Source organism: Notamacropus eugenii, chromosome 5, assembly GCF_028372415.1.
Source record: "Notamacropus eugenii isolate mMacEug1 chromosome 5, mMacEug1.pri_v2, whole genome shotgun sequence".
Taxonomy (NCBI): Eukaryota; Metazoa; Chordata; class Mammalia; order Diprotodontia; family Macropodidae; genus Notamacropus; species Notamacropus eugenii.
This window is the reverse complement of record NC_092876.1, coordinates 147,501,713-147,523,753: the sequence shown is the minus strand read 5'-3', so window position 1 is coordinate 147,523,753 and position 22,041 is coordinate 147,501,713. Positions and strand designations below refer to the sequence as shown.

At 35.9% G+C, this 22,041-nt stretch overlaps 1 protein-coding gene across 2 annotated transcripts in view; it reads right to left on the bottom strand.

Annotated features, from left to right (window-relative positions):
- Positions 1–19,376, bottom strand: part of CWF19L2 (CWF19 like cell cycle control factor 2) — a 127,349-nt gene extending 107,973 nt beyond the window's left edge. For both annotated transcript variants that reach the window (XM_072611210.1, XM_072611209.1), the window contains exons 1-5: positions 19,128–19,376; positions 8,516–8,626; positions 7,860–7,979; positions 2,331–2,444; positions 1,684–1,806 (exon numbers count right to left, since the gene is read on the bottom strand). In XM_072611210.1, coding sequence (XP_072467311.1) covers positions 1,684–1,806; positions 2,331–2,444; positions 7,860–7,979; positions 8,516–8,626; positions 19,128–19,220 — 561 coding nt within the window. In that variant the 5' untranslated portion in view covers positions 19,221–19,376. The remainder of the gene's footprint in view (positions 1–1,683; positions 1,807–2,330; positions 2,445–7,859; positions 7,980–8,515; positions 8,627–19,127) is intronic.
- Between the last annotated feature and the right edge of the window lie 2,665 nt (positions 19,377–22,041).

Sequence of the window (22,041 nt, the reverse complement as noted above, 5' to 3'; positions counted from 1 at the left end):
ACAGAAGTAAAACTCTTGGCAAGGAAAAAGGTCTATTACATCCTATGAGACACAGAGAAGGATGAGAACATGGATGAAATACAAAGGAAGGTAAGAGACCACAGGATGACAATTTGCAGCTTAAGAGCAATGAAACAACAAGGGGAGAAGAGATTCAAAGAATGGGAATAGTGCCTTGTTGTGATGGCTGGCTATGAAGGGAGGGTACTTAAATTACATACAAGATAATCTGAGGAAGGAGAAAGAATTAACAACTTAGGTCATAGGAGAAATAAAAGGTTTCACAAAGTAGTAGATCCCTCAACTGAATTAGGAAGCCTTGCTTCACTCCCTTACAAATCCCTAATTATTTATGCTCTTTCCCCCTTTAGACTACATTATTATCTACTTGTTTATATGTGTTCAAATAGAATGTGAGTTCCTTAAGGGCAAGAACTGGTTTTTTCTTTTCTCTTATTGTGCCTATCACACTTTGCACATAAAAGTGCTTAATAAAACATTTGTTGAATGTAACTGAACTGTAAAATACTGAAGAATTAGTATGTAAAAATATTTTTATTAAAAATTTTCCCTAATTCCCCTTTTTTTGCTATTCAAAGCAATATGCATAACAAAATATTGTTTTACCTTGAATTCATCTGACCTGTGCTTATAACCTTACTGATTTTTCTCCCAAGCTGAAATACTTTTTATATTTAATTTCAGTTAAAGATTACTCCAGAAAGGGAGTTTTTAACTTTGTGTGTGTGTAATGGAGCGCTTTGACAGTGTGGTGAAGTCTATGGACCCCATCTCAGAATAATGTTTTTAAATGCATAAAACACATAGGGTTGCAAAGGAAGTCATACTGAAATAAAGATCTAATTTTATCCCATCTAACTTCACAGACAACCTGAAATCCACAGAACTCTTGCTCTAAAAAATATTTAGATACGTTACATGATAAAAGTAATATCCTTATCACAATAATCATTTTTCCTCATAAGTATTCAGAAAATGAGATACTATGTACTTATCTAAGAAATCTAACTTCCTTAAGTTTTATTTTAGTAAAAATAATGGACTCAATTACCAGTGAAAACTAAAAATTTTTTAAATTTAATTTGTGTTTTAGATTCACGCAGAACAGGTTTTTTTGGAACTGAGGAATATCAAAAAGCAGGCTGACTTTTTAGAAATATTTCTATCTGCAGTTGCAAATCTAAACAACAAGTTATCTACTGGCAAAAATATGTTGTACTAAAGATGCAGAATGAAACTGACACACTTTCAAATTTAGCCAATGTATTCATTTGTTTTTTGTGATAATATTTATTTGCTACAAAAGAGAACTTTGGGAGTAGGGATTGGAGGGGAAAGGAAAAGAGAGCTGGAGTATGGTGATGCCAAAAAAAAAAAAAAAAGAAGAAGAAGAAAAGAGTGTTACAGAAACATTAAAAATACCGAGAAAGGAACAGAAGGAAGTTTAGAAGGACACAAATACAACCAGCACAGTTTCATTACTATCATTCTAAATTTGGTAATACTTCTAAAAATTTTAAAGTTCATATTTTCATATAAAATCTTCTTTTCCATTCTTTGTATATTGAAGTTTCATGTTATTTATGCTTAAGTTCACAATAAGAAAGGTCTTTTCTTTTAAAGAGAAAAAAAGATTAAAGAGTGACTCCAATGTCCTATTACCTGCTCAATTGCTTGGGCTTTCTCTTGTTCTGTTTTCTTTGCAGCCTGTTTTTCAGCTTTGAGTGATGATGATGATGATACAGTTTTAACAGACATAAAATCAAAGGTCATCCATTCATCTCTCTACGAAGAAAGTAAGCCATTTCAATTCAAGTGCTTAGAACTAAAGTTCTATAAACTGACTTCTTAATTGCTGTTTAGTTAATCTTTTTGCATAAAATATTCTTCACTTCCTATTCATGCAAAAATATCAAAAGAATGAATTTTAAAAGAATGAATCAGTCAAGTTTAGCTATTAAAGAGTTGCTACACTCAGTACTAGAGCTTAATTTTCAGCTCCCAATTACCTAACTGAAGAATATCAGAAACAGGTAACAATTAGCGTGCCACTTCTCTCTCCCAAACTAGAGATCTGAAAACTAAGGACAGAAATAAAGAGTACTCCCTTTTCCAAAGTATTTGATAGCAATTGCACTCCCCCCACTCAAAAAATTATATTTCAGCAGAACATCCAAAATACAGCACATCATCATCCAGAAGTTCCAGAGTTAATCTTTATCTAAAGAAATTAAATCATATTTTACATTAAAAATGCAGTTCTTTTATCATAAGAACACGCTTGCTTTACTGAAAATCAGGCTGCTCACCTGAACAGTTTGGGAACCTTCTTTTTTATCTGATTCCTCCTTCTTGATCTTCCAGGCTTTTTCTGGGACAGTTGCCTGCAATGAAACTGCTTCAACCCATTCATCTTCAGAACTCTAAAAGTGACAAAACGCACAAATGAAATACTTGTATGTGTACATTTCAAGTATAAAATTACAAAATCAGAGATATCAAAGCAGGAGAGTACATTTTCTAAACAGAATGTGTACATAAAAAAAATAGTTCCTGAAAAAAATAAAAAGAGGTAAAGGCTATCATTTTGATACAATCCTACAAAATAACTAAATTACAGCTTTTTTTCTTAATACACTTATGTCACAAAACTAAGAAAAAGCAATGAATAATGATAATAACAGTTTGACAAAGAAAGCACGTCAGTACAAAGCTCCAATTCCATCTAACAACAAGTAGACAACAAACCATCATGAATCTATTTGTTCAAATGTAATGGGAATTTAGGCAAAGGACAGATATAAATAAGATGGGAGAAATGTGACCAGCTTCACACAATGTCACATCAAATAGATAACCAAAAAATGCTTTTTAACAATATCTTTACTACCTCCACAAAAGAAGAGAAGCTGGTAAATTTTGCAAATCCTCAAATGGATCATCAGTTGCAATGTTTTTTCCAGTGATGCAGGTCACAACTCATCCGTGCTTATCCATACTGTGAGAATTTTGTTAGTCTTGCTTAACCTCGACATTGCAAAAATACCAGTGGAGCACTGAAGGTGTCCATCTGTTAATCCTCACCCTACTGACACAGAAGCAGCAAACTTTTTTCTGTCATACATTTCCCAAATGACTCTCATTCTTCAAAGTTCTTCATGAGTAGTCTGCTCACACCCACTGTGTATCTCTCTATGTTGTCTTCTGTGTGGTATTTATTTTCAGTTGTTTGGAGACTGTGGTATTCTATGTATTTCTGCCATGTAACTTTAACAGAATATTATTATTAAAAAGATAGGCCTTTGTCTTCTAGGAGTTTAGGCTCATCACAGGAGCTTGGCAATTTCTCCAATACAATTCAGCCTGCTCTCCACCTCCAGCTTAATTCTATACCATTTCGATATCAATTTGTATTATATGTTACATATAATATATACTAATTATATGAGGGAAATCACTAAACTGTGCCTACTGGGCCCACTATAAATTTGTTATATCAAAACAGAGTCCTAACAAGGAAATCCTTCTCTTTCTACTTAAAAAATTCCTTATTTTACTCACCACATGATTGTTTCAAACATTCTCTTCTTTTCTCTCTTCCTGCCTCCCTACCCTCCCCCAAAAAGGCTCAGGACCTCCACTCATGCTTCACTAAAAAAGCTGAAATAAAGTCATTCACTAAGAACGCCCTCTTCCTCTCTTCTTCTGATCTTACATCTTTCTGGTATCATCCTCTCACTATCCCCTCCTTCATTGTGTTCCATCTCCTTGCCATGGCCAACCTTTCCTCATTTATCCCTGATTCTATCCCTTCCTGTCAAGAAGTAACCAATGTACCTTTCAGTGTAGAGTGTCCATAGGATGGAGATAATTACTATGACTTATCGAGAGGTTTGGCCCCACAGAGCCAAGTGCATACAGAACTAGAGATACAGGAAAGGTATGACCTACATGGAACAAATTATACTGGGGTTCTGGAATCTACACTCCCATCTACCTCCAATGTAATACAGATCGTTCTTATTATTTATGGTCCAGAAAGATCCATCTGGCTTACGTAATGATTTCCTTTGAGTTTTTCTCTCCCTATTTATACTTATATTTGAAGAAATCATCATCACCAAAAGGGTTTATTTACTTATGGTGCTATAAAAAGATCTTTGCATAGACATGGCCCCGTATTCTCTAGGAATTCACCACTAAGAAAGTATAAAATAAGTATTATCCCTTGGCAGAGTAGGGATTTAAAAGATTAGATTAGATTAAAAGAGAAACTTAATTTCAAGCTTTAATCATAGAATAGGTTTCTTGAGCGGTTTTTGGTGTTTGGGGTTTTTTTTGTTTTTTAAGAGGAAAGAAAAGAAACAGGCTCAAATTTTATATATCTTTCAAATTCTTGGAAAGCAGCATTTCAAATAATGAAAGGTAGAAAAGTTTCAGCATACCAGAAAGGTTTTCCCAACAAGGAGCAAATATAGGGTTCTTGAGAAAGGAGAAACACAATTCCTGAGAAGAAAAATGATTTTTACTTTCATTTGTTCTTCTGCTCCTATAGCCTTAAAGAGCTTGTATACTAACCACAAGGTTGGGAGCCAATTCTCCCATTATAAAATCAAATCAAAAGAAACTCCCAGAATTCTTTATGACTCTGTGCATGTACAATCTTCACTAGTTAGAGACTATCTCAGGATTTTCACCTAATCCTAGGATTTGGGAAGAGGTTTCTTGAGACCCCTTAGTAACTGTGGAACAGTACCCAGAGCCAACAAGCAACTCTAATCTGACTGCACAATTAGCAAAAAAGTAAATGTTACCTCTAGTCAATACAGTACTAGAAGAGTATTATCACTATTTAATAAATGAAATTAGAGTATCACTACTAAATAAATAAAATTAGACTCCTACTAAGAAGGCTACAGGAAATTTGATTACTGTGTATATGGGAAGGGCTTAACATGTTAGAAAGTTTGTTAAGATATTGAGAGGGACAACACCTCAAAGGTATAGACTTTTCCTTCTCAGAACTAGATAAATCTACCTATAAAATAAGAAGGAAGTTAAGGAAATGAATAGAATTTTAGAAATGTTAGATATGATAGACCTCCGCAGAAAACTGAATGAGAAAATTCTCAAGTGTACATGGCACTTCCACAAAAACCGACCATGTATCAGGGCATAAAAATTTTATAAACAAATGCAGAAAAAGAAGAAATATTAAATGCATCTTTTGTAACCATAATGCAATAAAAATTACATTCAATAAAATGTCTTAGAAGCATAGATTAAAAATTAACTAGAAACTAGTCTTATCCTAAAGAATGAATGGATTAAAGAACAAATCATAGAGACAATCAATTTAATTAAAGAGAATGACAACGAGACAATATACCAAAATTTGTTGGATATAACTAATGTAGTAAATAGTAGAAAATTTATACTCCAAATGCTTACATTAATAAAAAAAAGAGAAAGGGCAGAACAATAAATTAGGCATACAACAACAAAAAAAAAACTAGAAAAAGAACATATTAAAAATATCCAATTAAACAAAATAGAAGTCCTGAAAATTAAAGGAGAGATTAATAAAACTAAAAGTTAAAAAAAAAACAACCACTGAATAAATAAGCCTAAAAGCTGGTTTCATGAAAAAATAATTAAACAGATAATTCATTAGTTAATTTGATTTACAAAAAAGAGGAAAACCAAATTACCAGTATCAAAAATAAAAAGGGTGAATTCATCACCAATGAAGAAAAAATTAAAGCAATTACTGGGAGCAAAGTTTGCCCAATTATATCAATAAAACTGACGATCTAAGTAAAATGGACAAATGTTTACAAAAATACAAATATCCCAGATTAACATAAAAGGAAATGGAAAGTTTAATGTTTTTATGGTCTGGTTAGAGGATATTATAAGCATTTTTCCCTCTAAGTAACATTAAAGGTATTTGTTGAAGAAAAAAAGAAATATGAGAAGACACTACTACTCTTTTGAAGAGGTGGAAGGTCCACTGTACATTGCACATATTTTCAGACTTATTTTTCAATGTACTGATCACTTATGCTCATTGATTTTCTCTTCTTTTTCCTTTTTTTCTTTAAAAATATTATTTGCTATATGAGATGGCTCTATTGGAGGGGGGAAGGAAATTTCGGTGACCTTAAAAAACCAAATGGTATCAATAAAATTTTATTTTAAAAAAGAAGAGGGAGGGAGAAAATTTGAACTCAAATCTTTTAAAAAAAAAAGTTAAAATTGTTTTTACATGTAGTTGGAAAAAAATTAAATATTCTAAATTTTTATTTTTTAAAAAATGCATTTTATTTTTAATTTATGGAATAAAACAAGCATTTCCATGGCATAGTCTAATAAAAAGATTATAGCACATGAAATTGCAAATCCACTTTGTATAACTTGCTTTTAAATATATAGTAAAGTTATCATGTAAATTTCTTTTTTTTTCCTTCCCTTCCCCCCACCCATGGCTCTAGAGATGGCTCACATCAGACACAAACGCGTATTATAAATGTTAAATTATTGCATCCATACTTCCATTTAACAGATCTTTCTCTAGATGCAGATTGAGCATTTCTTCAAATGTCCTTTATAATTAATTTGTATATTTATAACAGTCAAAATGACAACCACTTAAAGTCATTCTTAAAATTATATTGCTGTTACTGTATACAATGTTCTCTTGGTTCTGCTCATTTCACTCTTCATTATTTCATGTATTTCCACGTTTTTCTAAGATTCTGAGCTCATCGTTTCTAAGCACAGTAGTATTTTATTGCAATCACATACCACAACTTATTCAGCCATTCCCCAATTGATGGGCATCTGCAATTTCCAGCTCTTTGCCACTACAAAGAGAACTGCTATATATACATTTTAGAACATACAGGGTCTTTTCCTTTGCCCTTAACCATCTTTAGAAAATAGATGAGTAGAGGTATTGTAGGGTCAAAGGTATATTTAGGCAGTTTAATAAAATAACTCTTTGGGCATAATTCCAGATTGCTCTCCAAAATGGCTGGATCAGTTCACAGTTCTACCAACAATGAATTAGTGTCCCAATTTTTTCATATCCCCTCCAATTTTTGTCATTTTCCCCTTCAACCATTTTAGACTATTTGGTAGGTGTAAAATAATATCTCAAGGCTGTTTTAACTTGCACTTCTCTAATAATATTATCCAAAATTTTTAAAAAATATCTCTGATTACCAAAGCCACTCAAAACTAAATATCTCATAGGAAAAGGGCTATGTTGAATTGAGCATCACTCTAATAGCTCATCTACATCACCCTAAAAGCAACAGAAGTATGGCTATTCCTGAGTAATACAAACTCTTCCATGAAGATAACCTCATCTTTCCACTATGGCAATATAGATAAAGCTTAGAATAAATTTTTTTGGTTCCTGTGCTATCTGCCAAATTCTTCTGATAAAATAAATCTAATTCTCAAATTATAGTAAGTAAAGTTTCTAAACAACATATATTATAGCTTTAAAAGACTAAACACCATTTTACTGTGCATAATATTCAAACTTTTCTTAAAGATCTTTGGTCATACACAGGTCAAACTAGATGACCTCTGAGATTCTTTTCAACACTGAGATTCTATAATTCTCATAGGACAAAAGAACTAGGCTCATCTCAGTTCTGCTACTCACAAGTTTTGTGAATTTAGACAAGTAATTAAATCTCTCTGGATCTCAGTTTCCTAATCTCTATAAAGAAGGGTTTAGACTATGACTTCTAACCCCCCTAAAATAAATTATCTCAAAAGTTTCTTTCAGCTCTTAAACTGTGAGTTAAAAAACAGGTACTCACTGATGAACTATCAGATGATTCATTTTTTTCATGTTTCTGTTTCTTGCTCTTTTTCTTCTTCTCTTTCTTAATTTTTTTGGAATGTCTATCCTTCTTCCTTTTTTTCTTCACAGAATGTTCCTGTATATGATAATTTTAAATGAAAAAAAAAAATGTGTTTTGGAGGGTTTTTTTATCATTTCCAAAAACCTAAAAACAACCATTTCAGGGAAAGTAAGAACAATTTCCCCAAAACAGAATATGCCACTTGAAAATGATATCAATAAGCTGGAGAGTTGAGAATTGTAGTATTCAGTCAAGATTCAGCTTGATCAGTCACAATTACCTACTGCTTCACACATTAACTTACACAACAAAATCCAGAGTCTAACATTCCATCCCAATGGCAGCATCTACATAAAATGACTATATGAAGCAGGAGAACTGATACAGAAAATGAAGAAATCATTGGTTTCCTTTTGTACTAAAATTAATTTTTTTTCTCAAGGATGTAATGATGTAATATCAACCAAGTAAATAAACTTGTTCTAAGGTCTAATTCACAATAATTGACCTATAGGACTATTCTTCGAACTTTCTGAAAAAACTGCAAGGGCAAAACAACAAGGTAGGTACAGTTATGGCTGGAGCAAATAAATATAATTAGTAATCCTTACCTGTGATAGTTGTTCAACTCGCTCATTCACATCAGCTAACATCCACGTGTCCTCACCTCGCAGCCGCTTAAGTTCTTTGCGCCTCTCTTCTTTCTCAAAATCTGCTTTAGCCTATAACATGCACACAGACACAAATTTTCAAGCTACATTCTTAGGGCACAGCTTTATATTCCAATGGTTCAGCCAAGTTATCTTCTATTTTGTTTAGACAATGGACCCTATTTCCCTTTTTAATTAAAGGAAAAACTGAAAGACCCTAAGAGTTGGGTTGAATTGCAGGAAAGAGTCCAGTTAAATTACCTTGTCACCTCAAAGTACAAGAAAGGACTTAATTTCTTCTCTCAACAGAAAAGAGGAAATGAACTAATAATAAATGACATTTACATAGCATTTTAGGGCTTGCAATTCATTTTACACATATTGTTTGATGCTCACAACAGCTCTGTGAGGGAAATGCAATTTTTTCACACATGAGAAAACTGAAGCATGCAAAGTTAAGTGACTTGCCCTCATTCACAACCATGTGTCAGACGCTGGATTCAAACTCATATATTGCTAAAGACCAAGTCCACTGGCTCTATACTATGACATGCTATCTCTCAACTAGAAAGAAGTGTAAAAAATGAAATCTGTTTCCCACCCCGTAATACTCCACTTATTTCCAGCTAACTTCAAAACCTATTGCCAAAAGAGTAAAAACAGCAAGACCTCAGACAGGAAATTCTCCAACTATTAAGGCTTACTTGAGCCTGACCTTGCAGAACTGCCTTCCCCAGACACGGTTCTTTCCTTTCAGTCTATCCTGGTAATTCTCCCAAAATCTACCTTCTACAAGAAGACTTTCCAATCCCCTTCAGACCTAATACCCTTCAACTTATCTTATACGTAGCATGTTTGTAAATAGTTATTTACATGTTGTCTCCCCCATTAAACTGTGAACTCCTTGAAGACAGGGTCTTTTTTTGCTTTTCTTTGTATTCTCATTACCTCACACAGCATCTGGCACATACAAAGCACTTAAATGTTTGTTGATTTGTAGACTTCATTTGAAAGTTTGCCTACCTCTTAAAGGACGATCTGTAACAAGGTAAAGGCTTAAGACAAACTAAACTACATATGTATGCTGATTAAATTTCTGCTACCTCATTTATGGGGTTCAAATTTTGCCTTAATTTTTTTGTGACCCCTTAATATAACTTACATAAGACATTTAAATAATAATGAAAAGCAATCTCCAATCCCTCAAAATAATCCTAGCAAAACAATCATCTATGTGTTATATTTTTCTAAGGTTCCACTGACTGCTCTTAAAAAATATACCAGGTGGACACAAGTATATACTACTCTAGCTTCTAATCATTACGGAATAACATACATACAGAAAACTTTGTTCCTGTACATGTAGCAAGGTGATACCAACTTCAACATATCCATGTTAGTCCTTCTATTATAACTGAATTACAACATTTTTTCCTCTATATCTCCCTAGAATAAACAGATAGTTCTCCTACTCCTTCTCTCTATCACACCCAGGATAAGATCAAGTCTTGTATGGTACAGGAGGAGGCCTCTGTTAATCTGTATTGGTTGACTTTAAGATAACAAGTCACATCTTCCTTAGAGTTGCTTCCCAGAACCTGGTTTCCCAAACTTCTTCCTCCCTGAAATGTGTCACTTTTTTAAAAAAAATCATATTCAAGTGTTTATATTATAATTTTAATTCATTTCTACAGCTTCATAATTCTTACTGATTGCTTGCTCAGCCATTTAACCAATTCCATAGAATATTTTATCAAAATGTCATTTGAAATAACTATTTAACAGGAACTACTAGGAAAACTGGAAAGTAGTTTGGCAAAAAAAAAAAAAAGTTTAGATCTGACTCTTATACCATATTATCAATCAGCAAGTATTTATTAAGCATCAACTACATGTCAGGCATGATGTTAGGAATTGGCCCAATGATACAAGTACAAAGAATGAAGACATCCCTACTCACAAAAACTTATATTCAAATGGAGGCAAGAATAAGTACATCTAAAAATATACACAAAATAAATATAAAATGAATATGTATATATATATATATACATTTATGTACATATATGAAAGAGAGAGAGAGAGAGAAGTTAAATAAAAGGTGATGTGGGAAGAACAGCACAAGCAGTTGGAACGGGAGGTCAGAAAAGGCTTCTTGCTTTAGCTTTGGCATAAAAGGAGAGAAAAACTCTATGAGACAGAAGTAAGGAGGACATGCATTCCAGGCATGTGGCCCAGTCAGTTCAAAGATACAGAGAGAAAAGGAGGAACAGCGTGTGCTATGTGAAAGTCACAGATAGGGCCCGTTTGGCTGAATTTCAGGGTTCCAGCATCATGAAATTATTTTTTAAATGGATGGAAATATCTTTCACAGTAATGGCTGGGGGAGAATTTTAAAACAAACAGGAAATTAAGATCAATAATTTATTTTATATAAAACTTAAAAGCTTTTGCAGAAACAAAAATCAAGGAACCTACTTAAGAAACTAAACTATCAAAAGGGAAAAAATATTTGCATCAAGTATCTCTAATAGCTCTTTTTAACTTCTTGAAGTATGTTTGCTTTGACCTAAAAGCTCTGGATTTCAGCCATGATGTTCCTGGGAACTTCCATTTGCAGATTTCTTTCAAGGATGACTGGTGAATTCTTATTTTAACTTTTTTTTTTTAACCTTTTTTTTTTTTACATTTCACTTTTACTTTTTACTTTTCCTTCCGGTCTAAGAAATATAGACAATTATCACTTAAAATTTCTTAAAATGTAGTATCCAAGTAAACCAAGCAGGGACCCTGATAGAAAATGGAGAGTTACTTGGAAAGTTGTGAGGCATACTTTTATAAAGAAAGGCTTGGGGTGCCAATTAATGCACAATTCTCCAGTCCTCCAAACAAAGAAGAAAGTCAACTGAGAGAGGTGAAAAGGTGCTGAGTATACCTGTTCTCCCTTATCTACAATTAACTCCTGATATTTCTCAAATTCCTATTAAAAAAAGTTTTTGCCCCTCTAAGAGGAGAACTATACATATGTATGTAGAAGTATGTGTGTATGTATATGTATATTATATATATACACATGTGTGTATGCATGTGTATAGATACAGACAGATAGACAGACAGATAGATAATCTCTTACAGAGATACACTTTGTCTGGTTTGTTCAACTGCCCACACCTGATGAATCTATTTTAAGTGGAGTACACTATTTACACTTCTATAGTTATTTTTCTTTAGACAGAATGATACGAATTGGCTCTTATTACTCCATGTACATTTGCCACACTGCCAGAATTGTACCAGCTGTTTCTATGATCTTAGCATTACTACTTCTCCAACTTATTTTTAAATGCAGTTTCAGAATATATCTTGAAATTTCAAGATTGGAAATGGCTGAAAAAGAACAAATATATCAAAATAATCTTCTATTGTTCCATATAGTAAAATAAACTGACCTAGAAGTCAGAAAATCTGAATCTCACACTTACAAAGGATACAACACTGAGCAAGTTCACTCAACCTCAGGCATCAGAACCAAACGATTTTCTGGTATAGTTCAAAAATTCTATCATTTTGTGGTACTTAACTGTTTAAAAATACAGAACCCCTCAAGATAAAATCAAGGACTAGTGTCAAATATAATCACATACAGTCCTCTTTTGAAGGTGCAAAATGTTTTCAGTATTTAAGAAATAAACATTTATTATTTAGAATCTCACAGGTGGGTCATGACCATGTAAAATGTAAACTAAGTATATAGAAAAGAGACTGGTTCAAGAATTTTTAATGAAATTAAAATTACAAGTTCAAAAATTTAGGGAATTCAAAACAAATTAGATTAAACATATTAGCCATAAAATAAAATAAAAATAACAGAACAAACAGTTCAGTTCAGTTCAGCTCCCATCTCCAAATCGAAATCAGTTCTATTAAGGTTAAATTAGGTTTCAATGAACATAAAGGGCAGCCTCCAAGAGAGAAAATGTTCAAAAGGAGCAATTCACACTTTAGGAAAAGAAATGAAAACTTTGTCAGACTGATTTGGAGAGTGGGGAAAAAGCAGAGTTTTTTATAATCTCCTGGATGAGCTCTCCTTGTTTCTTTTTTATCTTTGTGTGACCAGTGCCTAGAATAGTGCCTGGCACATGGCAGACATTTAAGATAAGTTTGATAAATAATTAGAAAAATGTGTTGGCAGTGAGGGAGTCAGGTAATCACAACAAGCATTTTATTAAGCACCTCCTACATGCTGGGATGCAAAGACAAAAGTGAAACTGCCCAGGCCCTTAAGGAGCTTACATTCTAATGGAGAAAACAACATATAAAAAATGAATTATGTACAAAATTAATATAAGATAATTTAGGGGCATAAAAACTCCTGTTCTGAGTTTTACACAGACACACACACAGACATACACACTCACACTACAAACTACTCCGTACCCCCGGAAAGTTCTGTCAGAACTCTGAAAAGGGGTTGAGGAAGAAAATGGCCCCAAAAAGGCCCCTGTCATAGCAACAGGATCCTGGGGGAGGCTATTAGACCAGAGGTGGCTGAGAACCTGAAGCAACAGCTCTGCCCCCCTCTGACTATCGCATTCCCAAATCAGGGATGTAGCTCTGCAGGGAAGAGAAACATGCCATAAGACAGCGCCAAAAAAGGTTTTACATACATGGTCTTCTATGCATAGACATGAATTTTGAGTCCTTTCTGTTTAAATACAAGCTAGAAGAACATCTCATTCTCCCATGACAATTACATTCTGAGTCACTCACAGTATAAGTCTAGCTCAAGGCATGAGCCTGAAGTCGTGAGATTTTGTAACTCATATCTGCTTTTGGTAGTTTTTCTGTCTCTTTCCATGCTGTCAAGTGTCATTCTTGACACTGTGAGTGTGCTTCTAATAGCTCCCTCACACATTTAAAATTTTGCCTAGGACTAGCCTGAATCTTGGAAAAAGGAATTTTTCTTCCTCCTCCTATAGTACATGGTCCTAAGAGTTCAATATTTAAGGTAATACTATTACTACTACCCTAGTCCATCTTATATAGCAATACAGTTATACAGTAATAGAACTAAAGACACTGTCATACAATCCTCAAAGAAGCTCAAGTATAGAAGCTTTCCACCTTTCTTCCCAATTTGTTATACACTACACAGTATAGAAGAAAGAGTACTGGGTTTGGAGTCAAAGAATCTGAGTTCAAATACAAGGATATGACACTTGCTACCAGTGACCTTGGGCAAGTCACTTACTCTTTTTAGAGGGCCAATTCAATAGTTTCTTCATTTGTAAACTGAAGAGTTGGACAAGATGGCAGCTAAGAAGCTTTCCAAACCTATAAATCTACAATCTTATAATCCTAAATGTAATAAGAAAAGCTATCATCTATACAGCCTTTTATAGTTTAGGAAGCACTTTATGCCAAAATCCTAGGAGGAAAACAATATCCTTCCTGAACATCCTTGCTGTGTTAGGACAAAATAAACCTTTTGTTAACTGTTCAATGACTTGTCAAGGCCTCATTTCCTCCCATCATCAACCTGTACTAAGACAATGATATTTGTAACAAAAAAGGTTCTCAGAACTTGAGACATGCATTCTTCTTCAGCAGATATGAACCTTCTGTACTACTAGACATTAGTTATTAATAAGTATACTGTATTAACTGACTTGAAAAATACTACCACTTTGACAAACACTATTAAAACACAAGATATTACATTAGAAAGTCTCAAAAATAATTACTAGTCATTAGTGTTAGAAACATTCTTGACACACAAAAAGCTATCAAGGAAAATTTATTACAGCAAAGTTTAGAGGAATTGAACATTTTGGCCAAAGTAGACCCCACCACCCTCTTTTCAGGAGGAGGGAGCATCGGATACAGAAGCGAGATTGGCTTTATACTGTTAATTCCTCCTATCAGAAGACAGATTGTTCCATTCTCCAGTAGGTCCCCATCTTCTCTCTATGCCCATTAAGTAACCACCGCTGGTGTGGTTCTCCCCTCCCAAACACGTTTTAACATAGGACCCATGATCAGAAAATGGAGGAATAATTTTATGCGAGGTGTGTCTGTTCATATTCATGAGGTTCACTAACCAAGTACAGTGAAGAAAAGCTCTCTCCAGGTTATTCTAGGTCATTTTCCCTGACTAGTTTAAGTTAGCTTCAGATTTGATCCCTTTATCAATCACTTTGTAATTTTCTGAAGGCCACTGTCTGTCTCCTGATTGGTTGAGTCCACCTGCAGTCTGCTAGCTTTGTATTATCTGACTTATTCTCAATGACTTCTTCAACTAGTAACTTGGTGGAAACTTAACTTTTTGCTGTCTCTCACAATTAGTAATGACTTAAAAAGAAGCTTCAAAATGTCTCTCCCTAGAATCTTAATACAAACATTACATATCTGACTAGGGTATGACTGTTACCTAAAACTGCTTGAATGAACAGGCAGAGGAAGGGGGAAAAAATGATATGTGAGTCTTTATTATGCACTCTTGATTCACTAATCAAGGTGGCAAAAAAAAAAAAGGTGAGTGCTTATTGCTTTTTTCTATAAAAGTATGCATTTTAAAATAACAGTATAAAAATACCCATAGAAAGTACCATGGAAAAAGAGTTAATCATTGACTTTGTACAACTCATACTAGGTATCCTAAAAAAACACATTTTTAAATAATTTTTTTCTCATATATACACTTATATGTATATGTATATATGTATATATATGTATGTATATATGTATAGATATATAGATATATACACACACTTTTCTTATATATACACTTAAGCGGCATAAAAAGTTCTTTAAAAAGTCAAATAGAGAATTTCATCTTCTGATCTGACAGGGTTAATGACAAGCTCACCCCCTGCACCTTTTTTTTTTCACTTTTGATAAAAAAAAAAAACAAAACATTTTATTCAATAACAGCAAAAGAAAAAAGAAAGGTCAATTCCATTTCTACAGTACATATGCCAGAAAACTAATTCTAATGCTTCCATGTGAGAAAATGTTTAATGGCCTTGAAACACAAATGGTAATGTAGCAAAGAGAAGTGAGTTTTGAAGAAAATGCTTATTTGTACTCTTAGAAGAAACAGAATTAGGTTGTTCAAAATGTGATGCTTCCATATCTATTCTTCACCATTCTAATCTGATGGGTTATCTTTTTAAAATCTTATTCAATATTTTATTTTTCCTAATTACACATAAAAATAATACTAACATTTTTTCCCAAAATTTTGAGTTCCAAATTCTCTCCCTCCCCACACTGAGAAGACAAACAATTTGACATAGTAGTTATACATGTGTAGTCATGCAAAACACAATTAAGTCATTCTGTGAAAGAAAACAAAAGATAAAAAAAAGGAAAACAAAGAAAGTAAAGAACAAGACTCTGATCTGCATTCGGGCTCTACCAGTTTTCTCTCTAGAGATGGACAGCACCTTTCATCACAAGTCCTACAAAACCTCATGAATATGAACAGACACACCTCGCATAAAATTATTCCTCCATTTTCTGATCATGGGTCCTATGTTAAAACGTGTTTGGGAGGGGAGAACCACACCTGTATTGCTGAGAATAACTAAATTATTCATAATAAATCATCACACAATATTGCTGCTACTGTGTACAATGTTCTCCTGGTTCTACTCATTTCCCTTTGCATCAGGTCCATGTTTTTCTGAGAGCATCCTGCTCATTATTTCTTAAAGCACAATAGTATCCCATCACAATATTACGCAACAACTTGTTCAGCCACTCCCTTAATTGCTGGACATGCCCTCAATTTCCAATTCTTTGCCACCAGTAAAAGAGCAACTATAAATATTTTTGTACATATGGGTCTTTATCCTTTTTTATCTCTTTGGTATACAAACCCAGTAGTGGTATTGCTTGGTCAAAGGGTATGCGTGATTTTATAGCCCTTTGGGAATAGTTCCAAATTGCTCTCCAGAATGGCTGAATCAATACACAACTCAACAAATAATACATCTAATAGATTATCTTTTGGTAAGTCCACACTGTCAAAATTTTGTACTAGTATCTGTCATTCTTCCACAAACATCTTTCTCCATTGTATAACCAGAATTCAAACAGCCAAAAAAGTCAAAGATGTTTAAATATCAATGTGTAAACTCTTCACTAAAAATAATATAAATCACCAAGATGAACAATAGGCAAGTCAGATTTCTGAACAAAAGGTGTATGTAATATAAAATTTTAACCTAAATAAACTTGTTTATTCTAGAGTTCTTCAATACATACAAAGAGGTGAAAACATGAGAAATTCAAATAGTGTCATGTTATGCCTATTTACAAAGACTTCCAAAGTTTTTAAAGAACAGGAGTCAAACAAATATCAGAGGTTTCTCTGGCTCTATCTTCTGTCAAACTGACTTCATATTTCTTCTCATACACCCAACATTCCAGGCAGATGGGTGTATTTGTTTCCTGTCTGTAACATTACATCTCTCTTTCTTGACACAGGTTATACATTCCTTCTCTGCTCCACCTCATTTTAAGGCTCAAAGCTCCACTTAAGTACTTACTACTTCTAACAAAAAAAACTCTTTCCTATTCCCTCAGTAATTAATGTGTCCTCCTTTCCATTACACTGTATCTGTATCTGTACTTATCTGCTGTCTATTCTTACATGTTGTGTCTCCCCCCCATTCCATCCCCTAATAGATGTGATGATAGGTATGTGCCCTTTTTCGTCTATGTAACTTTTTTTGTTTGTTGTTGTTTTAACCACTGCGTCTAACACAGTGATTTGAACATAAATGCTTACTGAAGTGGATGGAGTTCCTTTAGCATGTAGCAATAAAAGAGGTAAAAGCTATTTCACAATGACATTGAGAAGAAAACTAAGTTAATCAAGCATGATGCTGCTACATAAAAAAATATGAAAGTCAATATAACTGTGCCTACCAAGTAAAACTACTGTTGTAGCAGAAAACAGGAGTCAAAGGATCTGGATTCAAATTCAGTCTCTTCTATTTATCCTCTCTAGGCCTCTTTTTCTTGTCTGTAATATAAGAGTTTTGGGCTGTCTACAAGGTCTCTTCCCTTGCTAAATCCTATGACCTCCTAATTTCTAAGCTCTTTGTAAATCTTAAAATGACACATAAATGCTATTATTATTTTTTATCCTCAAAATCATAACCATAGCAACAATGGCACCATTTCAACAAGTAATCAAGAGAGGCATAGAGGAAAAGAGGGGGGAAAAGACTCAAATCCTCTTCCAGGTTCAATTTTCACAGAGCAAGAAACAGTAATACCTATTTTCTACAAATGTGATTAAGCAAAACCACACTGACTTTTGAAAAAGCTAATCTAGATATCTTTCCTAGTTCAGCCTAGAAATACAAAACTCTCATAATCTTTTGAACCTTCAACTGAGGCACAGCCTCAAGAATTTACCATGTAATAAAATGAAGAATAACTTTTTTTCTTAAAAAATCTATGGAACTGCTCAGAAACGCTCTCTTACTTAACTCCAATTTATATATTCACCCATTTATGACTATCTCAAATGAAAATTTTTTTTGCAAAATACACTTTTATCTGAGGGAAATTTAAACTCAGTAAGGAAAAAAAATATTGGACAAGTAGATTAAAATTCCAAAGGAAAAACTGGCACTTCCAGTTTTCACAAATTCACAAAGACAATCGATGTATTTAGTGCTCAGAATCTTTCTGTCCATCCTCCATTTCAGAAAAATTAAAGAGCTTCACAACGTCTATTCCATCCAACATTTTTTGAAGGTGCAGTTTCTCAATATCTGACAGCTTAAGAAAAACAAAGAAAAAGGTGATCAGGACGCCTACCCCATGGTCCGGGAAATCCTTAACTTTCTAGGGCAGGGAAAATAGTGCAAATGTAGGAGAGGGCTAGGGAGGGAGCCCAGAGAAGTGATGGTCTTAGAATGCAGGGAAAGATCTTTTTTTTTTTTTTTTGATATGACAGTAATGGAGTTTGTTTTGCTTGACTATATATACGCATTACACAAATCGTCTTCTTCTGGAGAGAAGGAAGATAAGGAGAAAACAGTTAAGAGGAGAAAGACAGAAGAAAAGGCCATAAATAGGGAAAGGAAGCTGAAGGGTAGAAGAGAGAAGAGAAACAGGGAAGGGGAGAAGCTGGGGGGAGGCTGGGGAGGCGAGAGGACGCTGAATGGGACTGGATCGCAAAAACTCGCCAGAACGACAGCAAAAGGAGGCGAGGCCTGAACCCCTGGGCAGCCTTCCTCCCCTTTTCTAGGCCTCTTGTCCGTACGCTCCAACACTTGTACTTGTAAGCGGGACTTGAAATCAGGGGTCCCCACAAGCCTTAGTGAGGTCTGAGCTTAAATGGTCTAAAACGGCGAGAACCCCGGGGGTGACCGGGGGCGACCGCGGGCTTTCGGGGTGGGAGCTGACGGACGGGAAGGCCTGAGAGCGGCCCCTAAGAGAGCGTGGGGACAGGGAGGAAGCAGGCGGTGGCCGGAGGGGTGGCTCCCCAGACCCCCAGCGCCCTGGGCACAGGGAACGACGGTACAAGGATGCTCTGAGACGGAGATACCTGTCGCAGGACCTCGGCCCGAGCCTGCCGCTTCTCTTCTTTCCGTTCTTCGATGCTCCTAGCGCTTTCAAACCGACCACCGGAAGCCGCCATCGTTGTTGTTATGGAAAAGTTCCCAAGGCAACCGTCGTAAAAGTCGGCTTACGACAGTCGTAAAAGCGAACCTTCCGGTTCGTCGCTCTCAGGAGTCCCTGGGGGCGGGGCGGGACGGAGAGGGGAGGGGCGGGACGGAGAGGGGCGGGGCGGGACGGAGAGGGGCGGGGCGCCCTATGGGAAGGAGAGTTGGAACTTCAGAGTCCTGGGTATGCGCGCGAGGAATTGTTCTCTCCCTCTCCAAGAGTGGGGTCTTTTCCTCCCTCGAGTCTAGCTAAATCCTGGGAGGAGAAGGCAAATGCAGGTGGAGAAAGGAGTTAGTCAGCTGACCCACCTGCTGTGAGACCTTTGGGACACCGCGTATTCACCTCTGGGCTAGGTTTGCTAGCATTAAAGGGAGGCTGTTACCGGAAGGGATGATGCCACCGGGCACCCGAGAATGTGATTGTCTTGCCATGGACCTCACTGCTCGCTATGGAAAGTCGATGCTCTTTTTCACCTTTCGCAGCCGGGGCACCCCTGTATCAGTAACCGACCCTCCGCAAAACCATGAAGTTTGACTCCGAGCCCTTGCTCACCCCTAACTTCTGAGCCCCGCTTCTGACCTTGGGGATCCCTCCCCCCTTCTGACCTTGGGGATCCCTCCCCCCTTCTAGCCTTGGGGTTCCCTCCCCCCTTCTGACCTTGGGGATCCCTCCCCCCTTCTGACCTAGAGCTTCCCCACGCTGCGCTCTGCTGCCAAAGTTTTAGACATCAACTCCTCTCCACCCACTATCACGCCTCCCTCAAAAAACTCCCATTTTCACCACTAATTATACAGAGAATAATTATATTATTACTAATTACACAGAGGAATTATACAAAGAAAATTAATTCCCACAGTGTTTGTTGTTGTTGTGGAGTACCAATGACATCACTCTGTTGGGCACAGTGATGTACAGCGTGTTGACTGAGGCTGATCAGTCCGATGGGAGCTCACAAGACTCTCTCTACCACAGCTCCAACTACAAATAGGCCATTTGAACATTTGGGATGGCTTTTTCTAGATCTGTACCTCTCATATTTGCTTTGTGTTCCTGTGATTCTGCTTTGTTCTTAGAGCACAGAGCCTTCTTTGATGCAGGTATACCATGCCGGGCAGTCCTGTGCCAGGGTCTCCCATGTTTCACTTGATACTAAAGTTCTTCAGAGAGACCTTGAGAGTGTCCTGGTACCACTTCTTCTGACCCCATGTGAGTGCTTGCCTTAGAAGACTTCTCAGCCAAATAGTCTTTTAGGTAAACATATGTTTGACATTTGGGCTACAGGACCAGCCTATTGGAGTTACACTTTCTGCCATAGAGTTGTAATGCCAATAATTCAGGGACCTGTGTCTGATACCTTATCTTGCCAGGTAATCTTCAGAATCTATCTAAGACAATTCAGATGGAAACAGTTGGCTTTTCTGGCATGGTACTGGTACACAAGGTAGGTTTCATAGTCATATGGTGATGAGGTCAGCACAAAATGGCTCTGTAGACATTCAGTTTGGTATGTAGCCTAATACCTCTTCTCTCTCATACTTTATTTTGGAGCCTCCCAAACACTGGGCTAACTCTGGCAATGTCTGTATGCATCAACCTCATCACCTAACATCCCTGGAAAGTATACTACCAAGGTAAGTGAATTTCCCCACACTATAGAAAATTTCTTGGGAGGGAGGGGGAAAATATCTAAGACTTATGAAAGTGATTATAGAAAACTGAAAATAAATAAATTAATAATTTTTTAAAAATTTCTTCATTCACTGTTAACCAACGGTTTCATGAATGGATGGAAAAATGCTGGCTGGTGGGAGAACCTCTATTTTCTTGGTATTGATTGTCAGGCCAAAATTAGCACAAGCAGCAAATAATCAATCCATACTCTGTTTCATCTCAGCGTCAGAGTCTGCATTGAGTACACAATCATCTGCAAACAAAAAGTTGTGTACCAACTCTCCCTCTACTTTAGTTTTAGCTTGTAGCCTTTTCAAGTTAAAGAATTTGCCATCAGTGCAGTAGCTGACCTTGATGCTGTTTTCTCCCTCATTGAAGGCATCTAACATCATTGCTGAAATGCTAACAATGCTAAGAAAGCATGGGAGCAAGCTCACAACCTGCTTCACTCCACTGATAATTGGGAAAGCATGAGAGTATTGTCCTTTATCAAGAACTTACACAAATATGCTATCATGAAATTGGTGTACAATATTGATGAACTTCTCCAAGCAGCCAAAGTTCAACATAATCTTCCATAAGATCTCATGACTGAGGCCTTGTATCAGGTATCAAAGTTTCAAAGGTCTTGGTCATGTCGACAAACACTGGGTCCAGAAATGTCTTCTGGAGTTGTTGGGCAGCAAACACAATAATGCCGTTTCCTCTGCCCTTTCTGAAGCCTTACTGGCTCTTTGGTAGATGACTATCTTCCACATGAAGGATCAGCCAATTAAGGAGTACTCTGGAAAGAATCTTGCCAGCAATGACTAAGACACACACACGCACACGCGCGCACACACACAGACATGCACACACACATAAACACACACCTATAACTGTCACAGGATAATCTGTTTCCTTTTCCTTCATAGAGATGGACAATGGAAGCATCCTTGATCTCCTGAGGGATAACCTCCTCTTGCCACATAACCTGGAAGACTTCAGTCAGCATCTATATGAACAGTGAACCTGTCCGCCATGTAGATCTCTGCTGGGATGGAATCAGTGCCAAGCACTTTGCCACACAAAAGAAGCCTAATGGCATTCAGTACTCCTTCATTTAGAAGTTCATCTAGAGAGGG